This window comes from Lontra canadensis, unplaced genomic scaffold (genome assembly GCF_010015895.1).
Source record: "Lontra canadensis isolate GAN:19392208 unplaced genomic scaffold, GSC_riverotter_1.0 scaffold18, whole genome shotgun sequence".
In the NCBI taxonomy this organism is placed as follows: Eukaryota; Metazoa; Chordata; class Mammalia; order Carnivora; family Mustelidae; genus Lontra; species Lontra canadensis.
The window spans coordinates 996273-1015197 of record NW_022631012.1 but is presented as its reverse complement, the minus strand read 5'-3'; the positions used below and the strand labels follow the sequence as shown (position 1 = coordinate 1015197).

Genomic DNA, 18925 nt, shown 5'->3' with positions numbered 1-18925 from the left:
ACCCTCAGTACACACACCAAGCAAGTGCACTCGTAGAAGCTGACTGGAACAATGGAAATGGCTAGTCTACGGAGACACTCTGGGGAAGAACATCAACAACAAAAATCTACCTCTGACAGCAAAAACCTGGTACCGCCCCTGATCTGGCTTGGCTGCCTGAAAGGTCATCAGATCTACATTCCATTCAGCCACAGTAAATCTTTCCTCTTCCCCTGCTCCTTGTTCCATTTTTACTATCTGAACTTCAGAGCCTCCTCAAATCTTTTCCTAAAGTAGGTGGGCACAAAACATAAATCGAGATAGCAGAATCACAATATGTGGTTTTCTAGTACACACAGATCATTCATTCTTGCCTGCAAGTGAGAAACTAGGGCAGAAAGTGAAATGAATACTATTTATAAAAAGATAAATATCCTGATAAATCCACTGGGATTATTCCCAAGTATTTGTTCTATCAAAATCAACCTGGGTGGGGGGTTTTCATTCAACTCATTAACAAATTTTTAAGAGAGTGCATCTTTGTTAAATAGTAACTTAAAAACAACAGAAGTCAGTTAGCTTTTCTTAAAAATACTGTATCAGAATCTGCCAACTAATGACAATAACAGTGTATGCTAAAATTCAAGAGAATCAAATGGGTAATTTTAACACGGGCAATACTCTTCCTAGATAAACTAATAATCCTTCAACGGAGTAAATTTACAAGATAGCATCTTTTTTCCCCCCGGTCTTAAAATTCTGTGTCTTTTTTCCATTGCTGAGGCATAGGGTAGGAAAACTATGGCCTATAGGCCAGACACACGATTTTACATGTCAAATTTTATTGGTTTACATACATATTGTCTATGGCTGCTTCTGACTACGGGCAGACAGGGCAGAGAGGAATAATTGTAGAGACCGTATGTCCCATGAAGCTGAAAATGTTTACTCTGCCCCTTTAAGAAACCATGGCCTAGCTCCTAGAGATCTTCATTAGTAAAGATAAAATTATTATTATGGTTAAAAGAAAAATTCTCTACCAATGAAAACGGAGGCTTGCCTGGTGGTCTGAAAATAATTACCAGAAAGCAAAATGTAGAAACTAAAGCAGTCTACATTCTTATGTATTAGTCAGAAAAATGAAAAAATTATTATTATGCTAGCTACTTATGGCTAATGAAGCCGCTGCCTTCGGCTCAGGTCATGATCTCAGGGTCCTGGGATCGAGCCCCGCATCGGGCTCTCTGCTCAGCAGGGAGCCTGCTTCCTCCTCTCTCTCTGCCTGCCTCTCTGCCTACTTGTGATCTCTGTCTGTCAAATAAATAAATAAAATCTTAAAAAAAAAAAAGAATGGAAATGAAATAGCATTATAAAGTTAAGATTATAATAGCTTATGGGCATATATATTAAATATATAACAAGCAGGACAAAAAATATAGTCTAATTTTTTAAATTAATGCTTTGCAAAAAATAAAGTATAACTGGGACAAACTCTGAAAATTCAAGTTGTTCAAAGGACATGTATGTAGAAACTAGCTGTTTTCCTCCTCCCTGGTATCAGATATAGAATATTCTATATTCACCATTTATTAGAATATAAAGCAAGGAAAAATAAACAAATAAAAATAAAACCCTAGGGGCACCTGGGTGGCTCAGTCCATTAAACGTCTGCCTTCAGCTCAGGTCATGATCCCAGGGTTCTAGGATGGAGAGTCCCTGCATCAGGCTACCTGCTCAGTGGGAAGCCTGCTTCTCCCTCTTATCCCCGCTCCTACTGTCTCTCACTATCTCGGTCTCTCACAAATCAATAAGTCTTTAAAAAAATAAAATAAAATAAGAAAATAAAACTCTTAACAGTTGGGGAAACTCCTTTTTGTGATTTTCCCTTTCTCCATACAAAAACATAGGAAGGCCTGGACTCAATATCTACTCCATGTTCTTCCCTGATGTTTCATGTTGCCTACCAGCTGTCTGTTTGGCTTCCAGATCTCCCGAAGTTCTCTATCCATGCAAAAGACCCAAGGATTTCCTGTGAATTTACTAACAGATCATACAAACTATCCAAACTCATTCGTAAGCTCTCCCATATTTTATTTTGGTAACACTTGCATGAGATCACAAAGTCTACGAAGCTATGGTGCTAACAGCTGCCCATATGTGCAGTTCTTGAGTCGGTTGCAGAGATGAACCCTTGCAAGTATACCTCGTGCCTGACAAATGGGCTAGGTTCCCAAAAATTCACATCACCGCACCTCCAGTGTTAAGGCAGTAAATAAAGAGAGGTAACTTTAATGAGCAGGCTCATAAAAGAAACAGCTGGCTGTGGGATACAGCAAAGTCCCTCATGGTCAACCATGGGGCCATTTCTGAGAGTCAAATATCCGGGTCACTGGAAAAATGTACAGATCACATCTTTCAACCCTGCAAATCCTGGCAGTGCCCTCTACAAGCATGTGCCACATGCAAGTCTGTGGCCTCCCACACAGTCCCTAGCTCTTTGGCTAGGTAAAGATGTACAGCCAGCAATAACCTGGCAATTGTCTATATTCATAAAGCAAGCAGGAGAACGTGGTGAAAACTCAACAAAACCATTAAGGAATAGACAAATGAAAGCCCTTGGCAAAGCAGAAGCTGAAATAATGAAATACTCATTTTCTCCTACAAGATCACGCTCCTTGGGCCCAGGGGCCACTGCTCTGAGGTGGGGATGCAGTCCCTGCGAATTTTCTTCTCTGGTTCAAAGCATCACATGTGGTGGGCTAATTATCCTAGTCATCTTACGTCATTGTCCCTAAGCCCTGCAGAAATTGCTTTATGGCTGGTCTCACTTCCAAATTGTATTTCAGGGTAAGCATCCTACCTTAATTGAAGCAATATGAAGCAGAGTCTCTCCTCTATGATTTCTTTTCACAGCCAGAAGGCTAGTGGGTGACAGCTTTGCTGCTGAGGGGCTGGACATCATCCGTCTGTAACTCGGGCTGTTCAGTGCGGACGGTGGTGTACCTGGGGAGAGGCTCATGGACTCATCTGATACATTACTGTCTTTCCTCCTCAGGGTGTCACCAACTTTGAGTTTGCTCGAGGGTGGTGAGGAGCAGCCAGGCAACGGTTTGTTGTCTGCAAGCGCTATGTGCTGTCTGCTGGTGCCAGGAATGCTGCTCCTGCATCGCTTAGGGACGGGACTGGACGGTCCGCTGCGACGGCCACGTCGCCCACTGGGACCTGACGCACGAGGATTCTCACAGAGCTTCTTCTCGGGAGTCACATCTTCACTCCTGCCCTCCGTTTCTGGAGAGTCTATGTGCTCAGCCAACGGTAAAGAGACTTCAGTGAAGCTGCCGCAACCCTGCGATTCCCCAACAGAGCCACTGGCAAGTAAATCTATCTCGCCATTTGTCCGAGGACTAGCGATGACAGATGGCTGGCTGCAGAAAGACACCAGCTTCTCCTTCAACTCCTCTTTGGAGTCAAGTTCACCATCTTCTTTCTCTGCCTCTAAGTTCCATTCTTGGTTGATTTCAGCTAAAGTTTTCTTTTTTTGTTTTTTTCTAGATCTTGTAGAAGCCTTTTTAGCCCTCTCAGAAACACTTGTTGGGGGACTTGAAGAAACAAATTCGTACATGGAGGCCTGCCGAGCGCCCTCAACATTTATCACCTGAGGATGCGTTTGCACTGAAACTTTACTCACGACGTATCGCACCTTCTTACTTCGAGGACTGAACCACATTTTTATTGATTTCTTCTTATTTTCTGCATCATTAAATAAATTTCCCCTAGATGTGTCTTCTTCCGAATCTGATAGAAAAAAAGGAAAAGAAATCTGTTACTTGAACTTAATCTCCCCTATCTTGCACTCCCAAAGAATTGCTTTTTTAGTTCTCCTAAGTTGTATCACATTTCCGTACCTCTTTCTCCCCTCCTAGACTAGAAGTTCCTCGAGAGCAGATATTCACTTACTGAACAAATATTTACAGAGTCCTACTTTAATTCCAAACAACATTCTAGGGACTGGCGATACAACAGAGAACAAAACATGGGTCTTAATTCCACTGGGGATTGGCAGAATATGCAAATAAATAAGTAGAACATACAGCATGCTGACAGTAGTAAGAACCACAGAGAAAAGATATATTGGATGGACAGGCAGGCCAGTGTGGGATTTAATCAGCAGTAGTCAAAAAAATTTAAGACTTGTTAAATGATGCTTAATTTTTTAGAAAGACTTCTGGAAAACAATGAACACACTATAATAATCAATAATTCACTACAAAAATCAACAATTCACTACATGGCTAAACTAAAGGAAAATCATATGATTTTGTCAACAGATATGGGGGGGGAGACAAAATCCAATATCCATTTATGATTTTAAAAAACGAATCACCAAGTTAGGGATAGAAAGGAAATCTTCAACCTGATGAAGGACATCTACAAAAATACGCAGAGCTACTATCCTCCTTAATAGCAAAGGACTGCAACTACCATTTTGTTCCTACTGTATTTCTATAGAGTAACAATGAACAAATGCAGAATGAAAATTTCTTTAAATTGGTAGTATTTATAATAGCGCAAAAAAACAAAGTACTTAAAGTAAATCTAATCAAGTATGTACAAGTTATAAAAATTATAAAACACTGTTCATGAATAGGAAGACTCAAAATTGCCAAGATGTCAATTCTCACCAATAGATCTACAGACTATAATATAATCCAATGAAAATTCCAGGCTTTTTTTGGAAAAACAGACAAGCTGATTCTAAAACTTACATGAGAAAGCAAAGGAGCTATAATATGGAAAGCAAAAGACCTGGGATAGCCAAATCAATGCTGAAGAACAACAAAACCGGAGGACTCACATGACTGAACTTCAACTGACTTCAGACAAAATCAATCTAGGGGATTAAAGACAATGGTCACAACTCTTTAGGTCCACCTAATATAACCTCAAGTTATGTAAACCAGAATGGGAATGAATGAACTACAATTACATACTCAAATATATTCTTGAGCAAAAGAAGCCAGATACAAAAGAATACATAAAAACAGCTAAAATGAATCTGATATGTTAAGTCATAATAGTGATTATCCAATAACATTAGTAATTATTCAATAACTCCCTTGGGGAAAGGAGTTAGCGACTCAAAAGGGGCAAGAGGGGCTTCCAGAATATTGTTGATTTTTCTGGGTAAGTTCTGTCTGTGAAAATTCACCAAGCAATATTTATAATGTGTATACTATTAAGAATTCTTTTAACTCTTTGTTAATAACCAGATATTAAAATACAAAGATTCAGTAGAGCTTAAAAAAGAAAAGAATCACTGCTCTAAGTAGACCAGGTGCCACATTTGTGGGTGAGTATTCTTGTATAAACACCTTGCTGTGTTAGTTAAGGTCATCAAGGAAGGCATCTCTGCGAAGCTCACTTCCGAGATGAGACCTCACAAAAAATGACAAAAGGAAAACAACCACATAAGGATCTAGGAAAGTGGTTCCCAAGTACAAGGAAGAGCAAGTACTAAGGTCCTAAGTTGGAAATGATTTAGCACATTTAATGGACAGAAAGCCACTGTGGCTGGAGCATGGAGAAGGAGAAGAAAATTGAGTCCGAGAGGTAAGCAGAAGCGTTCTGTGGAGTCAGCCTCAAGTTTTACTGCTGGTGTTCCTCCTTCCATCAGCCTCTGAAGTGGGAAGGCTTGGGACTTCTTCACCTGCAGTCACTCCCTTGGCAACCCTACATCTATCTATCGATAGATACAAGAACAACTTCAAATGGGTACATAGAGCCCAGACCTCTCCCATGACCTCCAGACTGATATTCAACTGCCTACTAAACAGCTCTTACACGCAAGTCTACTCCTAGTAAGTATCTCACACTGAACATGACCAAAATGAGTTCCTGATCCCAGTCCTCCCAAACCTGCTCCTCCTACAGTTGTCCCCATCTCAGGAAATGACACATCATCAATCAGGACAAACACTTTAGAATCAAACTTACCTCTGTCTCTTTCACATCCTATATGCAAAATGCAAGTTCTATAGTTCTACCTGAAAATTACATCCAAAATCTGACAAAGTAAATCCAAATTCACTTACTGCCTCCATTCCTGCTAACATGGTATAAGACACCATCATTTTGCACTAGATTATTATAATAACCTCCTAAATCATCTCCCTGATTATGTACTTACTTTCTCCCCCATAAGTGTATTCTTAACACAGCAGTCAGTGATCCTTTTATAATTGGTCAAATCATGTCACTAAAACCTTCCAGACTTCCACTTGACTCTGAATAAAAGCCAAAATGTTAGTAGCCATCTAACATGTCAGAAACAACCTGATCTTCCATTACCTTCCTGATCCCATTTCCTGTTCGCTCCCTACTCCATTCAAGCCACTGGATTTCCTTGCTGTTTCTCAAACCAATAAAATGTTTTATGTAAGTCAGATGGCATGACTACATCTGTGACTGGAGAGAAAAACAGATTGGAAGAAGGCAATGGGTAAGAGGCCAAAGTAGAAGTATAAGTAGAAGATAACAGACTGGGAAGGTGGAAAAAAGGGAAAAAAAAAAAAAAAAAAAAAAAAAAACTCTTCATGAAAAGTATTCAGGAGATAAAATTTACAGAATGTGGTGATGAAGTGAGTACAAGACAGTGGCAGTGACAAAGATGGTAAGATGATTCACATGTTCCTGGCTTACACCATTGAAGGCACACAGAAGCACTGACGTGCGGGACACAAACTGCCAGGGATCCTGAGAAACCTGTATGTTTCTGCAGGGTATGGCAAGAAGACAAGGTCCTGGCTGCTCTTTACCCAGGCTACTTTTCAGGACTGTGTTCACATCAGTCTTGAGGGATGTGGTAGTGTCTCCCTGCGGGGGAAAAAAGCAGGCCTATTTCTGTTTACTGTGAAAAGTCAATTCCCCAAGGTGAGAGTTCATTTCCTATACTGCAACCGACTGTGTGTGCAGAAATCCATAATGCCAATTATGATCAAAGATGAAAAACTGCTAAATAAAACATTAGCAAATCAAATCCAGGAATTTCCAAGGCAATACAGTAAGATACTTGCAAGTTTTAAATGTATATACCCTTTCACAAAACAATTTCACTTCTAGTCATCTTTCTTACCAAATATTGAAAATATCCACACACACACCTGCAAACATAAATGTGTAAGAATGTTAACTGCAGCAGTGTTTGAACAGCATAAATTAGGGGGAAAAGTCAGTGTTCATCAGTCAGCAATCAGTTAACTATGGAGCATTTAGACTACAAAATCTTATGTGGTCACTGTATATGTCAATGGACAACCCAAAGATCTACAAGATACTTTTACACATAGCACAATCCCATTTGTGTTCTAAAAGTTCTACTGCATTTATGTCCAAATATTTTCATAAATTCATAAAAGAAAAAGGAGAAAGGTAAACAATGAAAACAGTACCTCTGTAAAAGAAAGGGATTTTCTACTTTACAGCTGAGGAAAAAGGGTAGAGGAGGACTTTCACACTATTTTATATACACTTTAATATAGCTTAATCGGTTGTAAAAAAGAATGCTCTCTTTTATTTCTTATCTAAATTAAACAAACAGAAAACAAAACTTGTTTAAGGTTATAAACTTGGCTCCTGAAAGAGCTGGGATTTGAAGCCATAGCTATTTTTACTAAATAAACATTAAAACTTTTCACCAAGTATACCCTATATGTGGATATTGTAATGTAAGAAAGTATATTTGGTCTTCATCTATGGCTCCCAGTACAGAGGTTCAAAAACCCTAGTAATTTCCTAGAGAATCCATAGGGGTATCTTTTGTTTTAAGTATTTAGTCACATTTCCAGGGCCTAGGGTAGTTCCAGAGTAATAAAGAGGAAATGGGTGTGTTCTCTTATGCATCACAGCTTTTTTCAACCACACCTAAGCTCCTGTTAATGAGGTGACTTCTGGAGTCCCTCTAAGGATGGGGGATGGTTGCCCAGGGAACCAATCAAGATCAGAGTTACAACTTGCAGTTTCACCCTCAACCTTAAAAAGGGAGAAGAGCTACATGTTGAATCAATCACCAATGGCCACGGGTTTAATCAGTTGTGCCTATGTAATGAAGGTTTTTCTTTCTTTAAAAGAAAAACCCAAAAGGAAAGGTTTGGAGAACTTCCACACTGGTGATCACATGGAGGTGCTTAGCGAGTGGCACACCCAGAGAGGGCATATAAACTCCACACCCCTTCCCACACTCCTTGACCTACATGAAATCTCTTCTATCTGGCTGCTCTTGAGTTACCTCCATTTATAATGAACAGTAATCTAATAAGTAAAACATTTTCTTGAGTGAGCCACTCTAGCAAATCAATCAAACCCAAGGATGTCATGGGAACCTCCAATACAGAGTCAGCATCTGAAGTAGGGGGGTGGGGGAAATCTTGTGGGACTGAGCTCTTAACCTGGGGCTCTGACATTATCTGCAGGCAGGCAGTGTCAGAATTGAGTGAAAGAAATTGTAGAAGACCCAGTCAGTGTCACAGAATGGCTAAATGTGTAGAAAACCTACACATATGACATCAGAATGAAACAGAGGAAACATACAGGCAAAGTGAGTTTTTCTTCAGACTATATATATTATAATCTCTATATGGATTGTATTTGTTTAGACCTACCAATCTTGTCCATTAACAATGCTTCCGAAACAGTCGGTGAGTGAGTTGTATAGTGATCTACTTTCTGATTCTGTCAAGGATCCCCCTTTCAAGTTGTCTTATTTTATTTTTGCCTTTAAGCCCATTCATTTCTCTTTAAAAAACATTCCCTAAACATTCTTTCCTCCCACTGCACACTGACAGGTAAAACCAACCCAGGTCAGCCCCGCAGAGTGCTGAGCGCCATCAATGGTGCTCAAAAAATACTGATGAATAAATTATTTGATATCTGCTCTTAAACCCTCACAAGTATTTATATGAAAGGTTAGATTTTTAAGAAGAAAACTTGAGAATCACACATTCAATTCTCTCATGTAAAGATGAGAAATTAAAGTTAAAAAGAAAGGAGAGGGAGGTCGGTCGCCCAATCCAGCACTCCTCTCCTCCACACGAACTGGATTACCAAGAGGCTCTTTCAGTCAAAGAGCAAGCACAGGAACAGCAGGTGAAACTGGAAAACCACCACCTTTCAGGATTAACAATGCCTGACAAATAATTTCCTACTGCCTGATAACTCATTCTCCAAATTAACACAGACTTAATCTCCTTTGACCAACTAGAGTACTTGGAATATGTTTTATTCGTCCTACTTAAAAGAAAAAGAAAGCTATCTGATTATGTTTTTCTCATGAGAAGTCAATCTTCATTCAAGATGAAGAAAACCCTTTATAAGCCTTCTCTTACATTACAGAATCTAAGGCAAAGTTTTAATGAACTTAGTTCTAAAACTAAGTTACTTTAAGAAGAAATCGAATGGCATCTTACTCCTAAGAACTGGTAACATCTGCTGTGTAGGAAATAAATGTGTCTGATGCTACAAAGGTGTTATATAAAATTGTCAAGTATGCTTATTCCTGAAAAGTTTTAATATTTAAGAGATAAAACATAATTTTAGTTTCATTTTTCTTATTTGTTTCTGGGAACACATTTTTTCTCAACATCCTCATGTCTTAAAATCTCAGCAAGGGAAAAGGACATTATGAAATATTATTTTTTAATTCCTTTTCTGTCTTTTATTCACACAAAAAAACTTATTTTATCAGTTTAAAATTAATACACTGAGGATTAGTAAACTACAATCTCTCAAATCTCTAAAGTTCAAAATTGATTCTTCTATTCCTCTTCCACCTCATATTTCTTGAGTATAAAACCCCAATCTTTATAAGTAGATTTGCCAAGTAAAGATAGTAATTAGAACAGGCAAGAAAAAATTTTTAAACAGTGGATTATAAAAAAACAAGTAATTCGTATTTAACTCTGTAGAAATTTCATAGACCTTCTACTCTTCCTAGCAAAGAAATTCAGTCGAACTCCATTCTACTCCAAAGAAGCCATCTCTTCCTCCTGGGACAGATGAAAGCATTACAAGTAGCTCGACAGGGAGCCAACAAACCCAGCTGGAAGCAGGAGCGTGTATCCGAGTAAGGTCAGACTCTGGGACACCCTTCTTATGTCCTAGCTGAAAATCAGCTGATCCACAAAGTGTTATCAGGTCAGAATCTTGAAAATAAAAACAATCAGAATGAGGTATCCATTCACACAGAGACTTTACGTCTAATTTCTAACAAGGTCTTTTCTGGGTGGTGACCCACATATTTCAAAAAACAAGTCATTTGTGATATATAATCTCGAATCTAGAAGAAAGGTCAACATGAAATGTTACCAGGATTGCTTTTTTAAGACTCAGTATTAGAAAGACTGAAAGGTTAATCCTCCGGTAGTCTGTAAAAACTTAAATTTGATGTTCTAAAATTTATTTTAAAGATAGATGATGACATTTTCAATTAAACACAAGTCAAATGCTGAGGTCCTTAATACTTACAAAATTTACTAAATGTAGAATAAGGCACTTAAAGGAAAATTAAGGCTGCTAAGTAGCAGCAACACACTCAACTGACTAAAAAAAAATCTAAATCTAAAATTTAAAAAAACAATTTCATAGTCGGGTGTACCTGACCCTTAGAAGTGAATGAGAAGAGCATATGTTCATGTAATTTATATGTACACAATAATTGACTAATCATCTAGTAACAATGCATACACTCGGGAAGATTTCATGTTGACCTTTCCTCTAGATTTGAGATTATATCAGAAATGACTTGCTTTTGAAATTATGCTTCTTGTCCTAACTAAGCAAGGACCACAACAGCAAATGTGATTGTAAATCCTGGATTTTACACAGCATATCTTAAGTTAAGACCATAAAAAGCAAAACCACCAGCCCTGTTGGAACGTAAATCATATTACTAACAGCGACAACAATTTTTACGAGTGAATGCTTCGAAGCACGATAAATTGTCATATTCATTCCATGAAGAAAAATGCTGGTCCCTCCTCTACATAGTAAATTTCTTAATGATGACATTTTAAAAAATTCTATTCTCTGAATATAAATATTTCTCAGAAAACCTTACAAAACATCAAGGAACAGAGATACACATGTTACTAAGGAGCAGCTTAGCCAAGTTTTTTCTTAAAATTTAATAATAAACCACAGAAGAAGGAGGCAATTAGAAAATGTGATTTAGCTATCATTAATCTACATCAAAGGATTATAATGATGTACATTGTGTGCCTTTCAAATTATTCTCTATTATAGGTTTCACAACAGAAGTTGAGAAATCTCTTTGACAAACTAGTCCCTTATTAAAAATCAAAGGAAAGTACTTTGCTACCATCTGTGCAACATTAACGCCTTCACTGAAGAATGATTATTTTGTAAGTTAAGAAGTATTCAGTTCCATTTAAAAAAAAAAACAACAGCAACACTACTATTCAAATGTTCATCTTCATCTATTATAAAAAAGTCATAACATATATGAAACACTATGCAATTCGCTCCAATAAGACAAGCATCTCTCTGGAAACCAGGAAACAGAAAAGGAAACTGTGATGCAATGAAAGCATAATCAAGGTGCTTTTTCTTTTTTTTTTTAACTGCATCACCACCAACACATTCTTCACAGAGCCTGACCAGCACCTGCAAGGTCTGATTTAATATGATGGGATGCAATATAAAATATAAACTTTTAAATTTAACTCTATTAGTAGAAAACAGATTATGTTATAAAGAATAAGGTAAAATTATCCATAAATGGTTGTCAGAAAAATTTGTGACAGACAATCTTTTCTCTTTAAAGTACACTGAAGTGAGGAAAATCTGTTTGAGTATTTAGAAGCTGATTTTAAAAAGTATTACTATAAATCAGGCTTCCTTATCTCCAGTATACCATATACCATGTCCATGATTTGATAAGTTCTTCCTAATTACCCACCTTAATTATAGTAATTATATATTTTATAGTAAATGCAAGGAACAAGGTTCATTTGAAAGGTAAATTGTGAACTACAGTGTTTAAAAAAAAGAGAGATGTGGGAGATATCCAACCATCCTGCTTAATTCATCATCCTCAACACCCATTTAACAGAACCATATTATTTTTAAGCCAGACCTTAATTTAATATCTTTATTTTATGAGAGCCATTTCCAATTTCCTCATTATAAAGAGGAGAAACCATTATTTGTCCCCAACTGGTTGTACCTATTCACCTAGTAGTACCCGTTATACCGCTGTAGTTTTACAAGTACTTGCTACATAAACTAACATGAATTACTACAGCAAATACTGAATGCGCCATAAAGACAGCGCAACACTCTCCAACTCAAATGCCCTTTGAGACTGGTTTGCTTTGAGGCCCTCAGAGGAAAAGCTGATGACAACGCAACTGGTAAGCAGACAAGGCTCTGCACCATGTAATTTGCAGATCTGGACAGAGATTTTTATTTCAATATGCTTATTCTCTAGAATAAGAACTCTCAGCTTCTATAAAAGGAGCAAAGGAGGATGTTACCATTAGAAAATGAATGGTTGAAACCGAACGCTAAGAATTTGTTTTAAAACTGCTTTAATTAAGTTTAGTCTTCGGGATAGGAATTAATCCTTAGCACTGCCAATTTGTCCCAATTCCACAAATATAATGAACACCTACACTTCTCACAAAAACTTTGAGCTAAATGATAAACAAGAAACTTACAGTGTGACCTCCCTGCATAACCTAAGTCCTCGATGTCCTCACCCACAGAATAAGGGATTCAAGATGACCTTCCTGCTCCTAAAATTCTGATTATACGTTATCCAAACTGAAATGTCAATTCATCTTAAAATAAGTAATGTTGGGGGTGCCTGGATGGCTCAGTTGTTAAGTGTCTGCCTTGGGCTCAGGTCATGACCCCAGGTCCTGGGATACAGTCCCACATCAGGCTCCCAGCTCAGAGGGGAGCCTGCTTCTCCCTCTCCTCCTTCCTCTGCTTGTGTCCCCTCTCTGCTCTCTTTCTCTCTAATAAATAAATAAAATCTTAAAAATAATAATAATAATGTTGAAGCCAGAACTGCTAAAGTCTGTAAGGACAAAAGTATTTGTTACTAACTATAATGAGGAAAATGAACACAAAATGGCTTTCGAAAAATTAATCACTGAATTCCCTCCCCAAACTCCACATCTATTTTTTGTTTTGTTTTGTTTTGTTTTTTAAGATTTTATTTATTTATTTTTTTTAGAGAGAGCAAGCACAAGCAGGGAGGCGGCAGGCAGAGGTAGAGGAAGAATGGGATCATGGGATCATGACCTGAGCCGAAGGCAGCCACTTAACTGACTGAGCCACTCAGGCGTCCCACCACATCTATTTTTAGATGAGAAAGACAGCATTCTACAAGGCCTCAGGCCCCACACAAAATCTTGTTCTAAACTCAATGATTCTCCTAAATATCTTTAGTAATGATGAAATGTGGATGCATTTCATAGTCCGAGTCCACAAAATATAAATACCATACTAAAAATTCAAACATCACTGACCACAATAAAATTTCTGAAAAAGTTCCCTAGCATGTTCTTCTCTGTGCTCCAAAGTACCATATCGGTACCCCATTATGCCATAATTCACTACCCATCAAGAGTTACCCTATTTCCTTTTTATCAGCATTAAAAATGTCACTTAAAAAAAATGTCACATTACTTGTCACAGGTTAAACTGTGTTCCTCACAAATTCATATATCCAAGACCTACTCCTAGTACCTGACAATGTGACTTTATTTTTGGAAACAGAGTCATTACTGATATAATTAGTAAAAATGAGTAGAGTGGGTGGGACTTAATAAATCAATATGACTGATATCCTTATAAAAAGGGGAAATTTGGCACAAACAAATACAAGCAGAACACCACGGGGACACAAAGACAAACCAAGCAGAGAGGCCCTTCCCTCACAGACATCCTTCCCTCACAGACCTTGAAAGCACCAACTGTACCAACACCTCAGTATAAAATCCCTAGACTCCACAACTGTGAGACAATAAACTTGCATTTTTTAAGCCACCCAGTTTGTTACTGCAGCCCAAGCAAGCTAATATATTACTACGCAGCAACTGGAGAAGAATCAAATCAAAACATACTGACAGAACTCTCAGAGTAGCACCCCAAATGTCAACGCATGGCCAACATTTCTAATATACCACACGTCTTTAAGAATCTGATGCAAGCCATTTTCACACAGACGTGAACATTTTTTATGCTGTACACTTCAATCAAGTAGCTCAGTTGGTGGAGCAAGTGATTCTTACTCTTGATCCTGGAGTTGTAAGTTTGAGCCCCATACTAGGTGTGCAAGTGACTTAAAAATAAAAAATCTTAATAAAGAAAAAAAAAAGTTCAATCCTACCTCTCCACCCCCAACATGCCAAAGATGCATGAACTCTCTTTAGTCAATGGTATTTGTATGGGGGGGGGGGGGCGGCGCAGATCATATACTGAACTTCTTTAATTAGAAAATAAACACTACCACCCCTACCTCTGAGTAAAAAGGAAAATACAGATGAATAATGTAACTATTCCTCTTTGTGCTCTTAAAAGGATTTACAACACGTATTATATTTTCAAAAAGGTAAGTATTTTTTGAACTCTGTGTGTGTATAATTACACCTGAGAAGTAAATAAAACTTTATCACCATAGCACATTTTATCCTGAAAGAACAGAGTCTAATACGATGATCAGATGAAAAAAACTTTTCACAGGTAGACTATATAATTTAAATTCTTCTTAAAAATATGGTCAATCTGGTCAGATCTGGTCAATAAGACTCAAAGTATTTGTCTTGTTTATTTTGTCTGATCAACTTCACCTTTAGTAGCTGACAATAACACATCGTGTCAAACATGTAAGATCAAAACATTTAAAAACAGAAAATTCAGCCATTTTATATAAACAATATCAATCATTCACAGCATCCTGCCAGTCAAGAAAAGGTTATCCTATAGACATAAGCAAAATGACATGCTCTGGTCAATAAAAGGGTAATTCTAACATTTAATTATGAAGACTCAAAATGCTTTACTTTCTTTCCCCAGATAATTAGTTCTCAGCAGAAAGCACAATGGGAAGATACATAGTTAATACAGAGTCTAAGAACAATTTGAAAAAATTTAACCCCCATTTAAATAGAAAAGAAAATCAATATTAGATTTTTGCTCTTTCAAAATGTGCTCATCTAATTAATTCAGTCTGGAAAAGGGATGCATGGAAAGTTGTATTCTATCATGTAAAAGTGTATTTAAGTGAATTTAAAGAAATTTCTTTTCCATATATGTTACCCAGAAATTACTGTAACTGTAATTCTTAGAGTTGTATAACTATAAAAACAGGCAATGCAGGTGGTGAAAGTGTCTGGACTAACACTCAGAAGAAATGGGCTCTGTGTCTCCTGCTTCTGGTACTAACTACACAAGTGACATTAGGCAAGATCATTTAACCTCTCCAGACCTCAGTTTCTCTAAGTTATCTCGAAGTTATCTGTCACTTCTCAAAATAACTGTAACTGTAAATCTTAAAATCTGAAATATGTCATCAGAATTCTTGATAGATGTTTACATATTTTATATGATCAATATGAATTCATCAGCTATTTAAGGAAGAGAGTCAGTGATATTTCTCACCTGAAAGCTTATCGTCATGTAGCAAATTCCGAAGCTTACTACAAAGCTGGATCATGCTGTCCAATTGTCTATTTATCTTCACATCTTGTATCCAGGCTGGGGTGTAACACACTGGACATCCGGTTCCAATGCAGTCACTTACACAATTACTTTAAAAAAGGTTAAAAGAAAAAAATATATATATATGTAACATGTACATCTATATATCTCAATGCATTCAGCAGAATCTCAATTCCAAAATATAAGCATAAACAGACTTTGAACAGAGGTAAATGAAGCAGAAGTTGTTTTAACAAGCAATGGGCAAACATAAAATATTTTTTAAAATAATGTTTCTGAAAGAGTCTAATACACAACCTAAATCTAAAGTTCCTTAGGAAAATTAATATTAAGAGGCTTTAATTAGCCAGACGTTAGTCTGCATAATTTTTCATGCAAATAAATCTATAAATCTATAGCTTCTATAGGGTAAGAGTACAGAAAGGGACATAAATAAACACATTTACTACCAAATGCATAACAGCCATGCATCTCAACCTTTCGTATCCTAAATCTTAACACTGTGCTTCATGGAACATTACTGCAAAGACACCAGGAAAGGTATTTTTTGTTTTGTTACCGACAAGTGTCTAAAGGCTTTAATGTGATTTCTGAGAAAGATACCTGGTTCTTTCAGACACTTTTATAGCCTGTAGACTCAATTAAATTACCACAGGTTATGTGCCTAGTAGTTAAATCTCAAATCCCTTGCATAGCTGAAGATATACATAAACTCTTGTTAAAAAAAAAAAAAAAAAGAATCGGGAGTGGGGTTCATAATCCCCCCTCCAAAGCTTATCTGTGGATTCAGAAATAAAAAACCTAAAAATCCACTCCTTAGCCTCACCAGAGGAACTCCAGCAAGACTGGGAGCCTAACAGTGATGAAAGCCACATCTCCCAGAAACACCACATTCCTTTCCATGGGACCTACTCATTTGTAGGCACAGAGGATTCTTCTAATATAAGTCCCTTCCAGAAAAAGCCTGTGGCATTTCTACTCCGCATCTTAGATTCTGGCATAATTCTGATGCAAAGTAACATCAATAAATGTTATAGAACAAATCTGTAAACCACAATAGAGCTAGGAGCGATTGCACTCAATAAATGTCAAATTTCTTTCCTTTTTTTTTTTTTTTTTTTTGGAGAGTGTGTGCAAGGGGCTGCTATGGGCAGACAGAGAGGGAAAGAGAATCTTAAGCAGACTCCACACTCACGGGGCTCAATCTTACAACCCTGAAATCATGAAATGTCAATCTTCTATAGCAAATAAAGGAACTTAGAGTTTCTTTGCTTGTAGTTACAAACTCTTAACTTGAAACCCCACATATAAAAAGGGAAACTGATTCCACAAAGGATTTAACAGTTACAATCCACTTGTTAAGAATCACTACCTTATTTACAGATGAAGAAAATGAGATTCAGTTAGGTAAGACACTTAACCTACTACCAGTCTGGTACCCAGATCAGTCTATTTTATATATTCTATAATGTTCATCTTTCAACTGTTCTCAAATTATTTTGTAAACATAAATCTAGAATTCTGGGGACAGATGTCATTTCTCAGTAGATCTGTATAACTCAGTAAGTCAATATTTTCCAGATGACCAAAGCATGACATCAGAAAATCCTGCTGGGTAAAAGACCCATTCAAAGCACAGGATAAACAAGTGAAATTTAATGTAACAGATACCAAAAACTCACGTTATCCTTTTAGATTCCACAAAGTAACAAATCTAAAGAAACAAGCACTTGCCAAATAATGGTGTAGTATCAAAGAACATCCACAATTACCTGAAAAAACTATTTAAACATCCTTCTTCTTTCTAGTTACACACATATATAATACAAGATTTTCCTCACATGCTGCAATCAAAAGAATGTATCACAACAGGTTGATTACATAAGCAGGTATGAGAATCTATTGTCTTCTATACAGCAAAACAGTAAAGAGATTCGCATAAATAGAAGTGTCACCCTTCTCACTAGTTTTTCTTTGGTTTATGGTTATTTTTCCTTAAAAAAGTGTTACTTATGTAACTATGTAAAGAGTTTATTATTGCTACTTTTAACTGAATATATTTTTTAAATGTTTCGGTTTCACACAGCAAATATAAAACTGCTCTGGGGTCCTCAATTTTTAAGGGTGTAAAACAATCCAAAGCCAAAAAGTTTGCCTATTCTGCCTTAAGTTTTAAATAATTTCTATCTTAAAAAGAATACATAGACTATTTTTATCAGGGATTGGCAGAAAAGTACCTTGAAACTACCACAACGTTGTCAATGCCTAAAGATCAGTGCCCCTCCAACCCGCACACCCCCACCTCTATGCTTCAGCTAGATTGGTATATATCAAACCATCTTTTAAAACTGCATGATATTTATAGCATTGCTCAACAGTTTTACACAGCTTCAAATCTGCAAAGACTACAGTTTCCCTAATTCTTGGCATCACATAATCAAAATGAACCAAAATTGCACTGAATCTATTCTTTCCTGTGTTCAGGTCATATAGAGATGACGACATTCTCTTAAGATGTTCTCATGCCTATATTAATCTTTCACTGAACATTTTAAGTCACAGACCCTTTTAGAACCCAATAAAGGCACAGATCTCTCTCACATTCAACAAACACACACACACATACACACACTCTACCTACAATTTCATGGAGTTTGTTATGCTCCAGCAGATTTGTCACTGATATATTATATACAGTGAATCCATCAGCTAGAACAAAATCAATCTGCTTACTAGCAAGTGAGGACAGGAATGGGGCATCATTTAATAAGGGGATTAAATGATTAAAAGAGCTCATGGGAGCTCTTTTGGAGAAGGTGACATACGAGCTAAAATATAACTGATGAAAAGTCAACCTCACAAAAATTTAGCAGTACATTCTAGATGGAAGAAATAGCAAGTGCAAAAGTCCTGGGGCAGTTGTAAACTCAGTATGTTTAATGAACTAAAAAGAGAAGATGGCTGGAACAGGGTGAGCTAGCAGGAAGTGTAGTTAGAGAGGCAGGTAGGAATTGGGTCCTGTACAGGTTCTTCCAAACTTTAGAGCAAAGAGTGTGGATTTTATTCTAACTGTAATAGAAGCCACTGGAGGATTTTAAGGAGGGTAATGATATGGATGTGATTTATATTTTTAAAAGACCACTGATAAGAATGCAGAAAATGGGGAAGGGGACCAGTTATGAACTTAGGACAACACTCTGAG

At 37.1% G+C, this 18925-nt stretch overlaps 1 protein-coding gene across 1 annotated transcript in view; it reads right to left on the bottom strand.

The window, feature by feature from the left end:
- BARD1 (BRCA1 associated RING domain 1) overlaps positions 1-18925 on the bottom strand; it is a 78062-nt gene that overhangs the window by 45548 nt on the left and 13589 nt on the right. Inside the window, exons 3-4 of the mRNA XM_032859865.1 lie at positions 15664-15812; positions 2840-3774 (exon numbers count right to left, since the gene is read on the bottom strand). Of these exons, the coding sequence (XP_032715756.1) occupies positions 2840-3774; positions 15664-15812 (1084 nt within the window). The remainder of the gene's footprint in view (positions 1-2839; positions 3775-15663; positions 15813-18925) is intronic.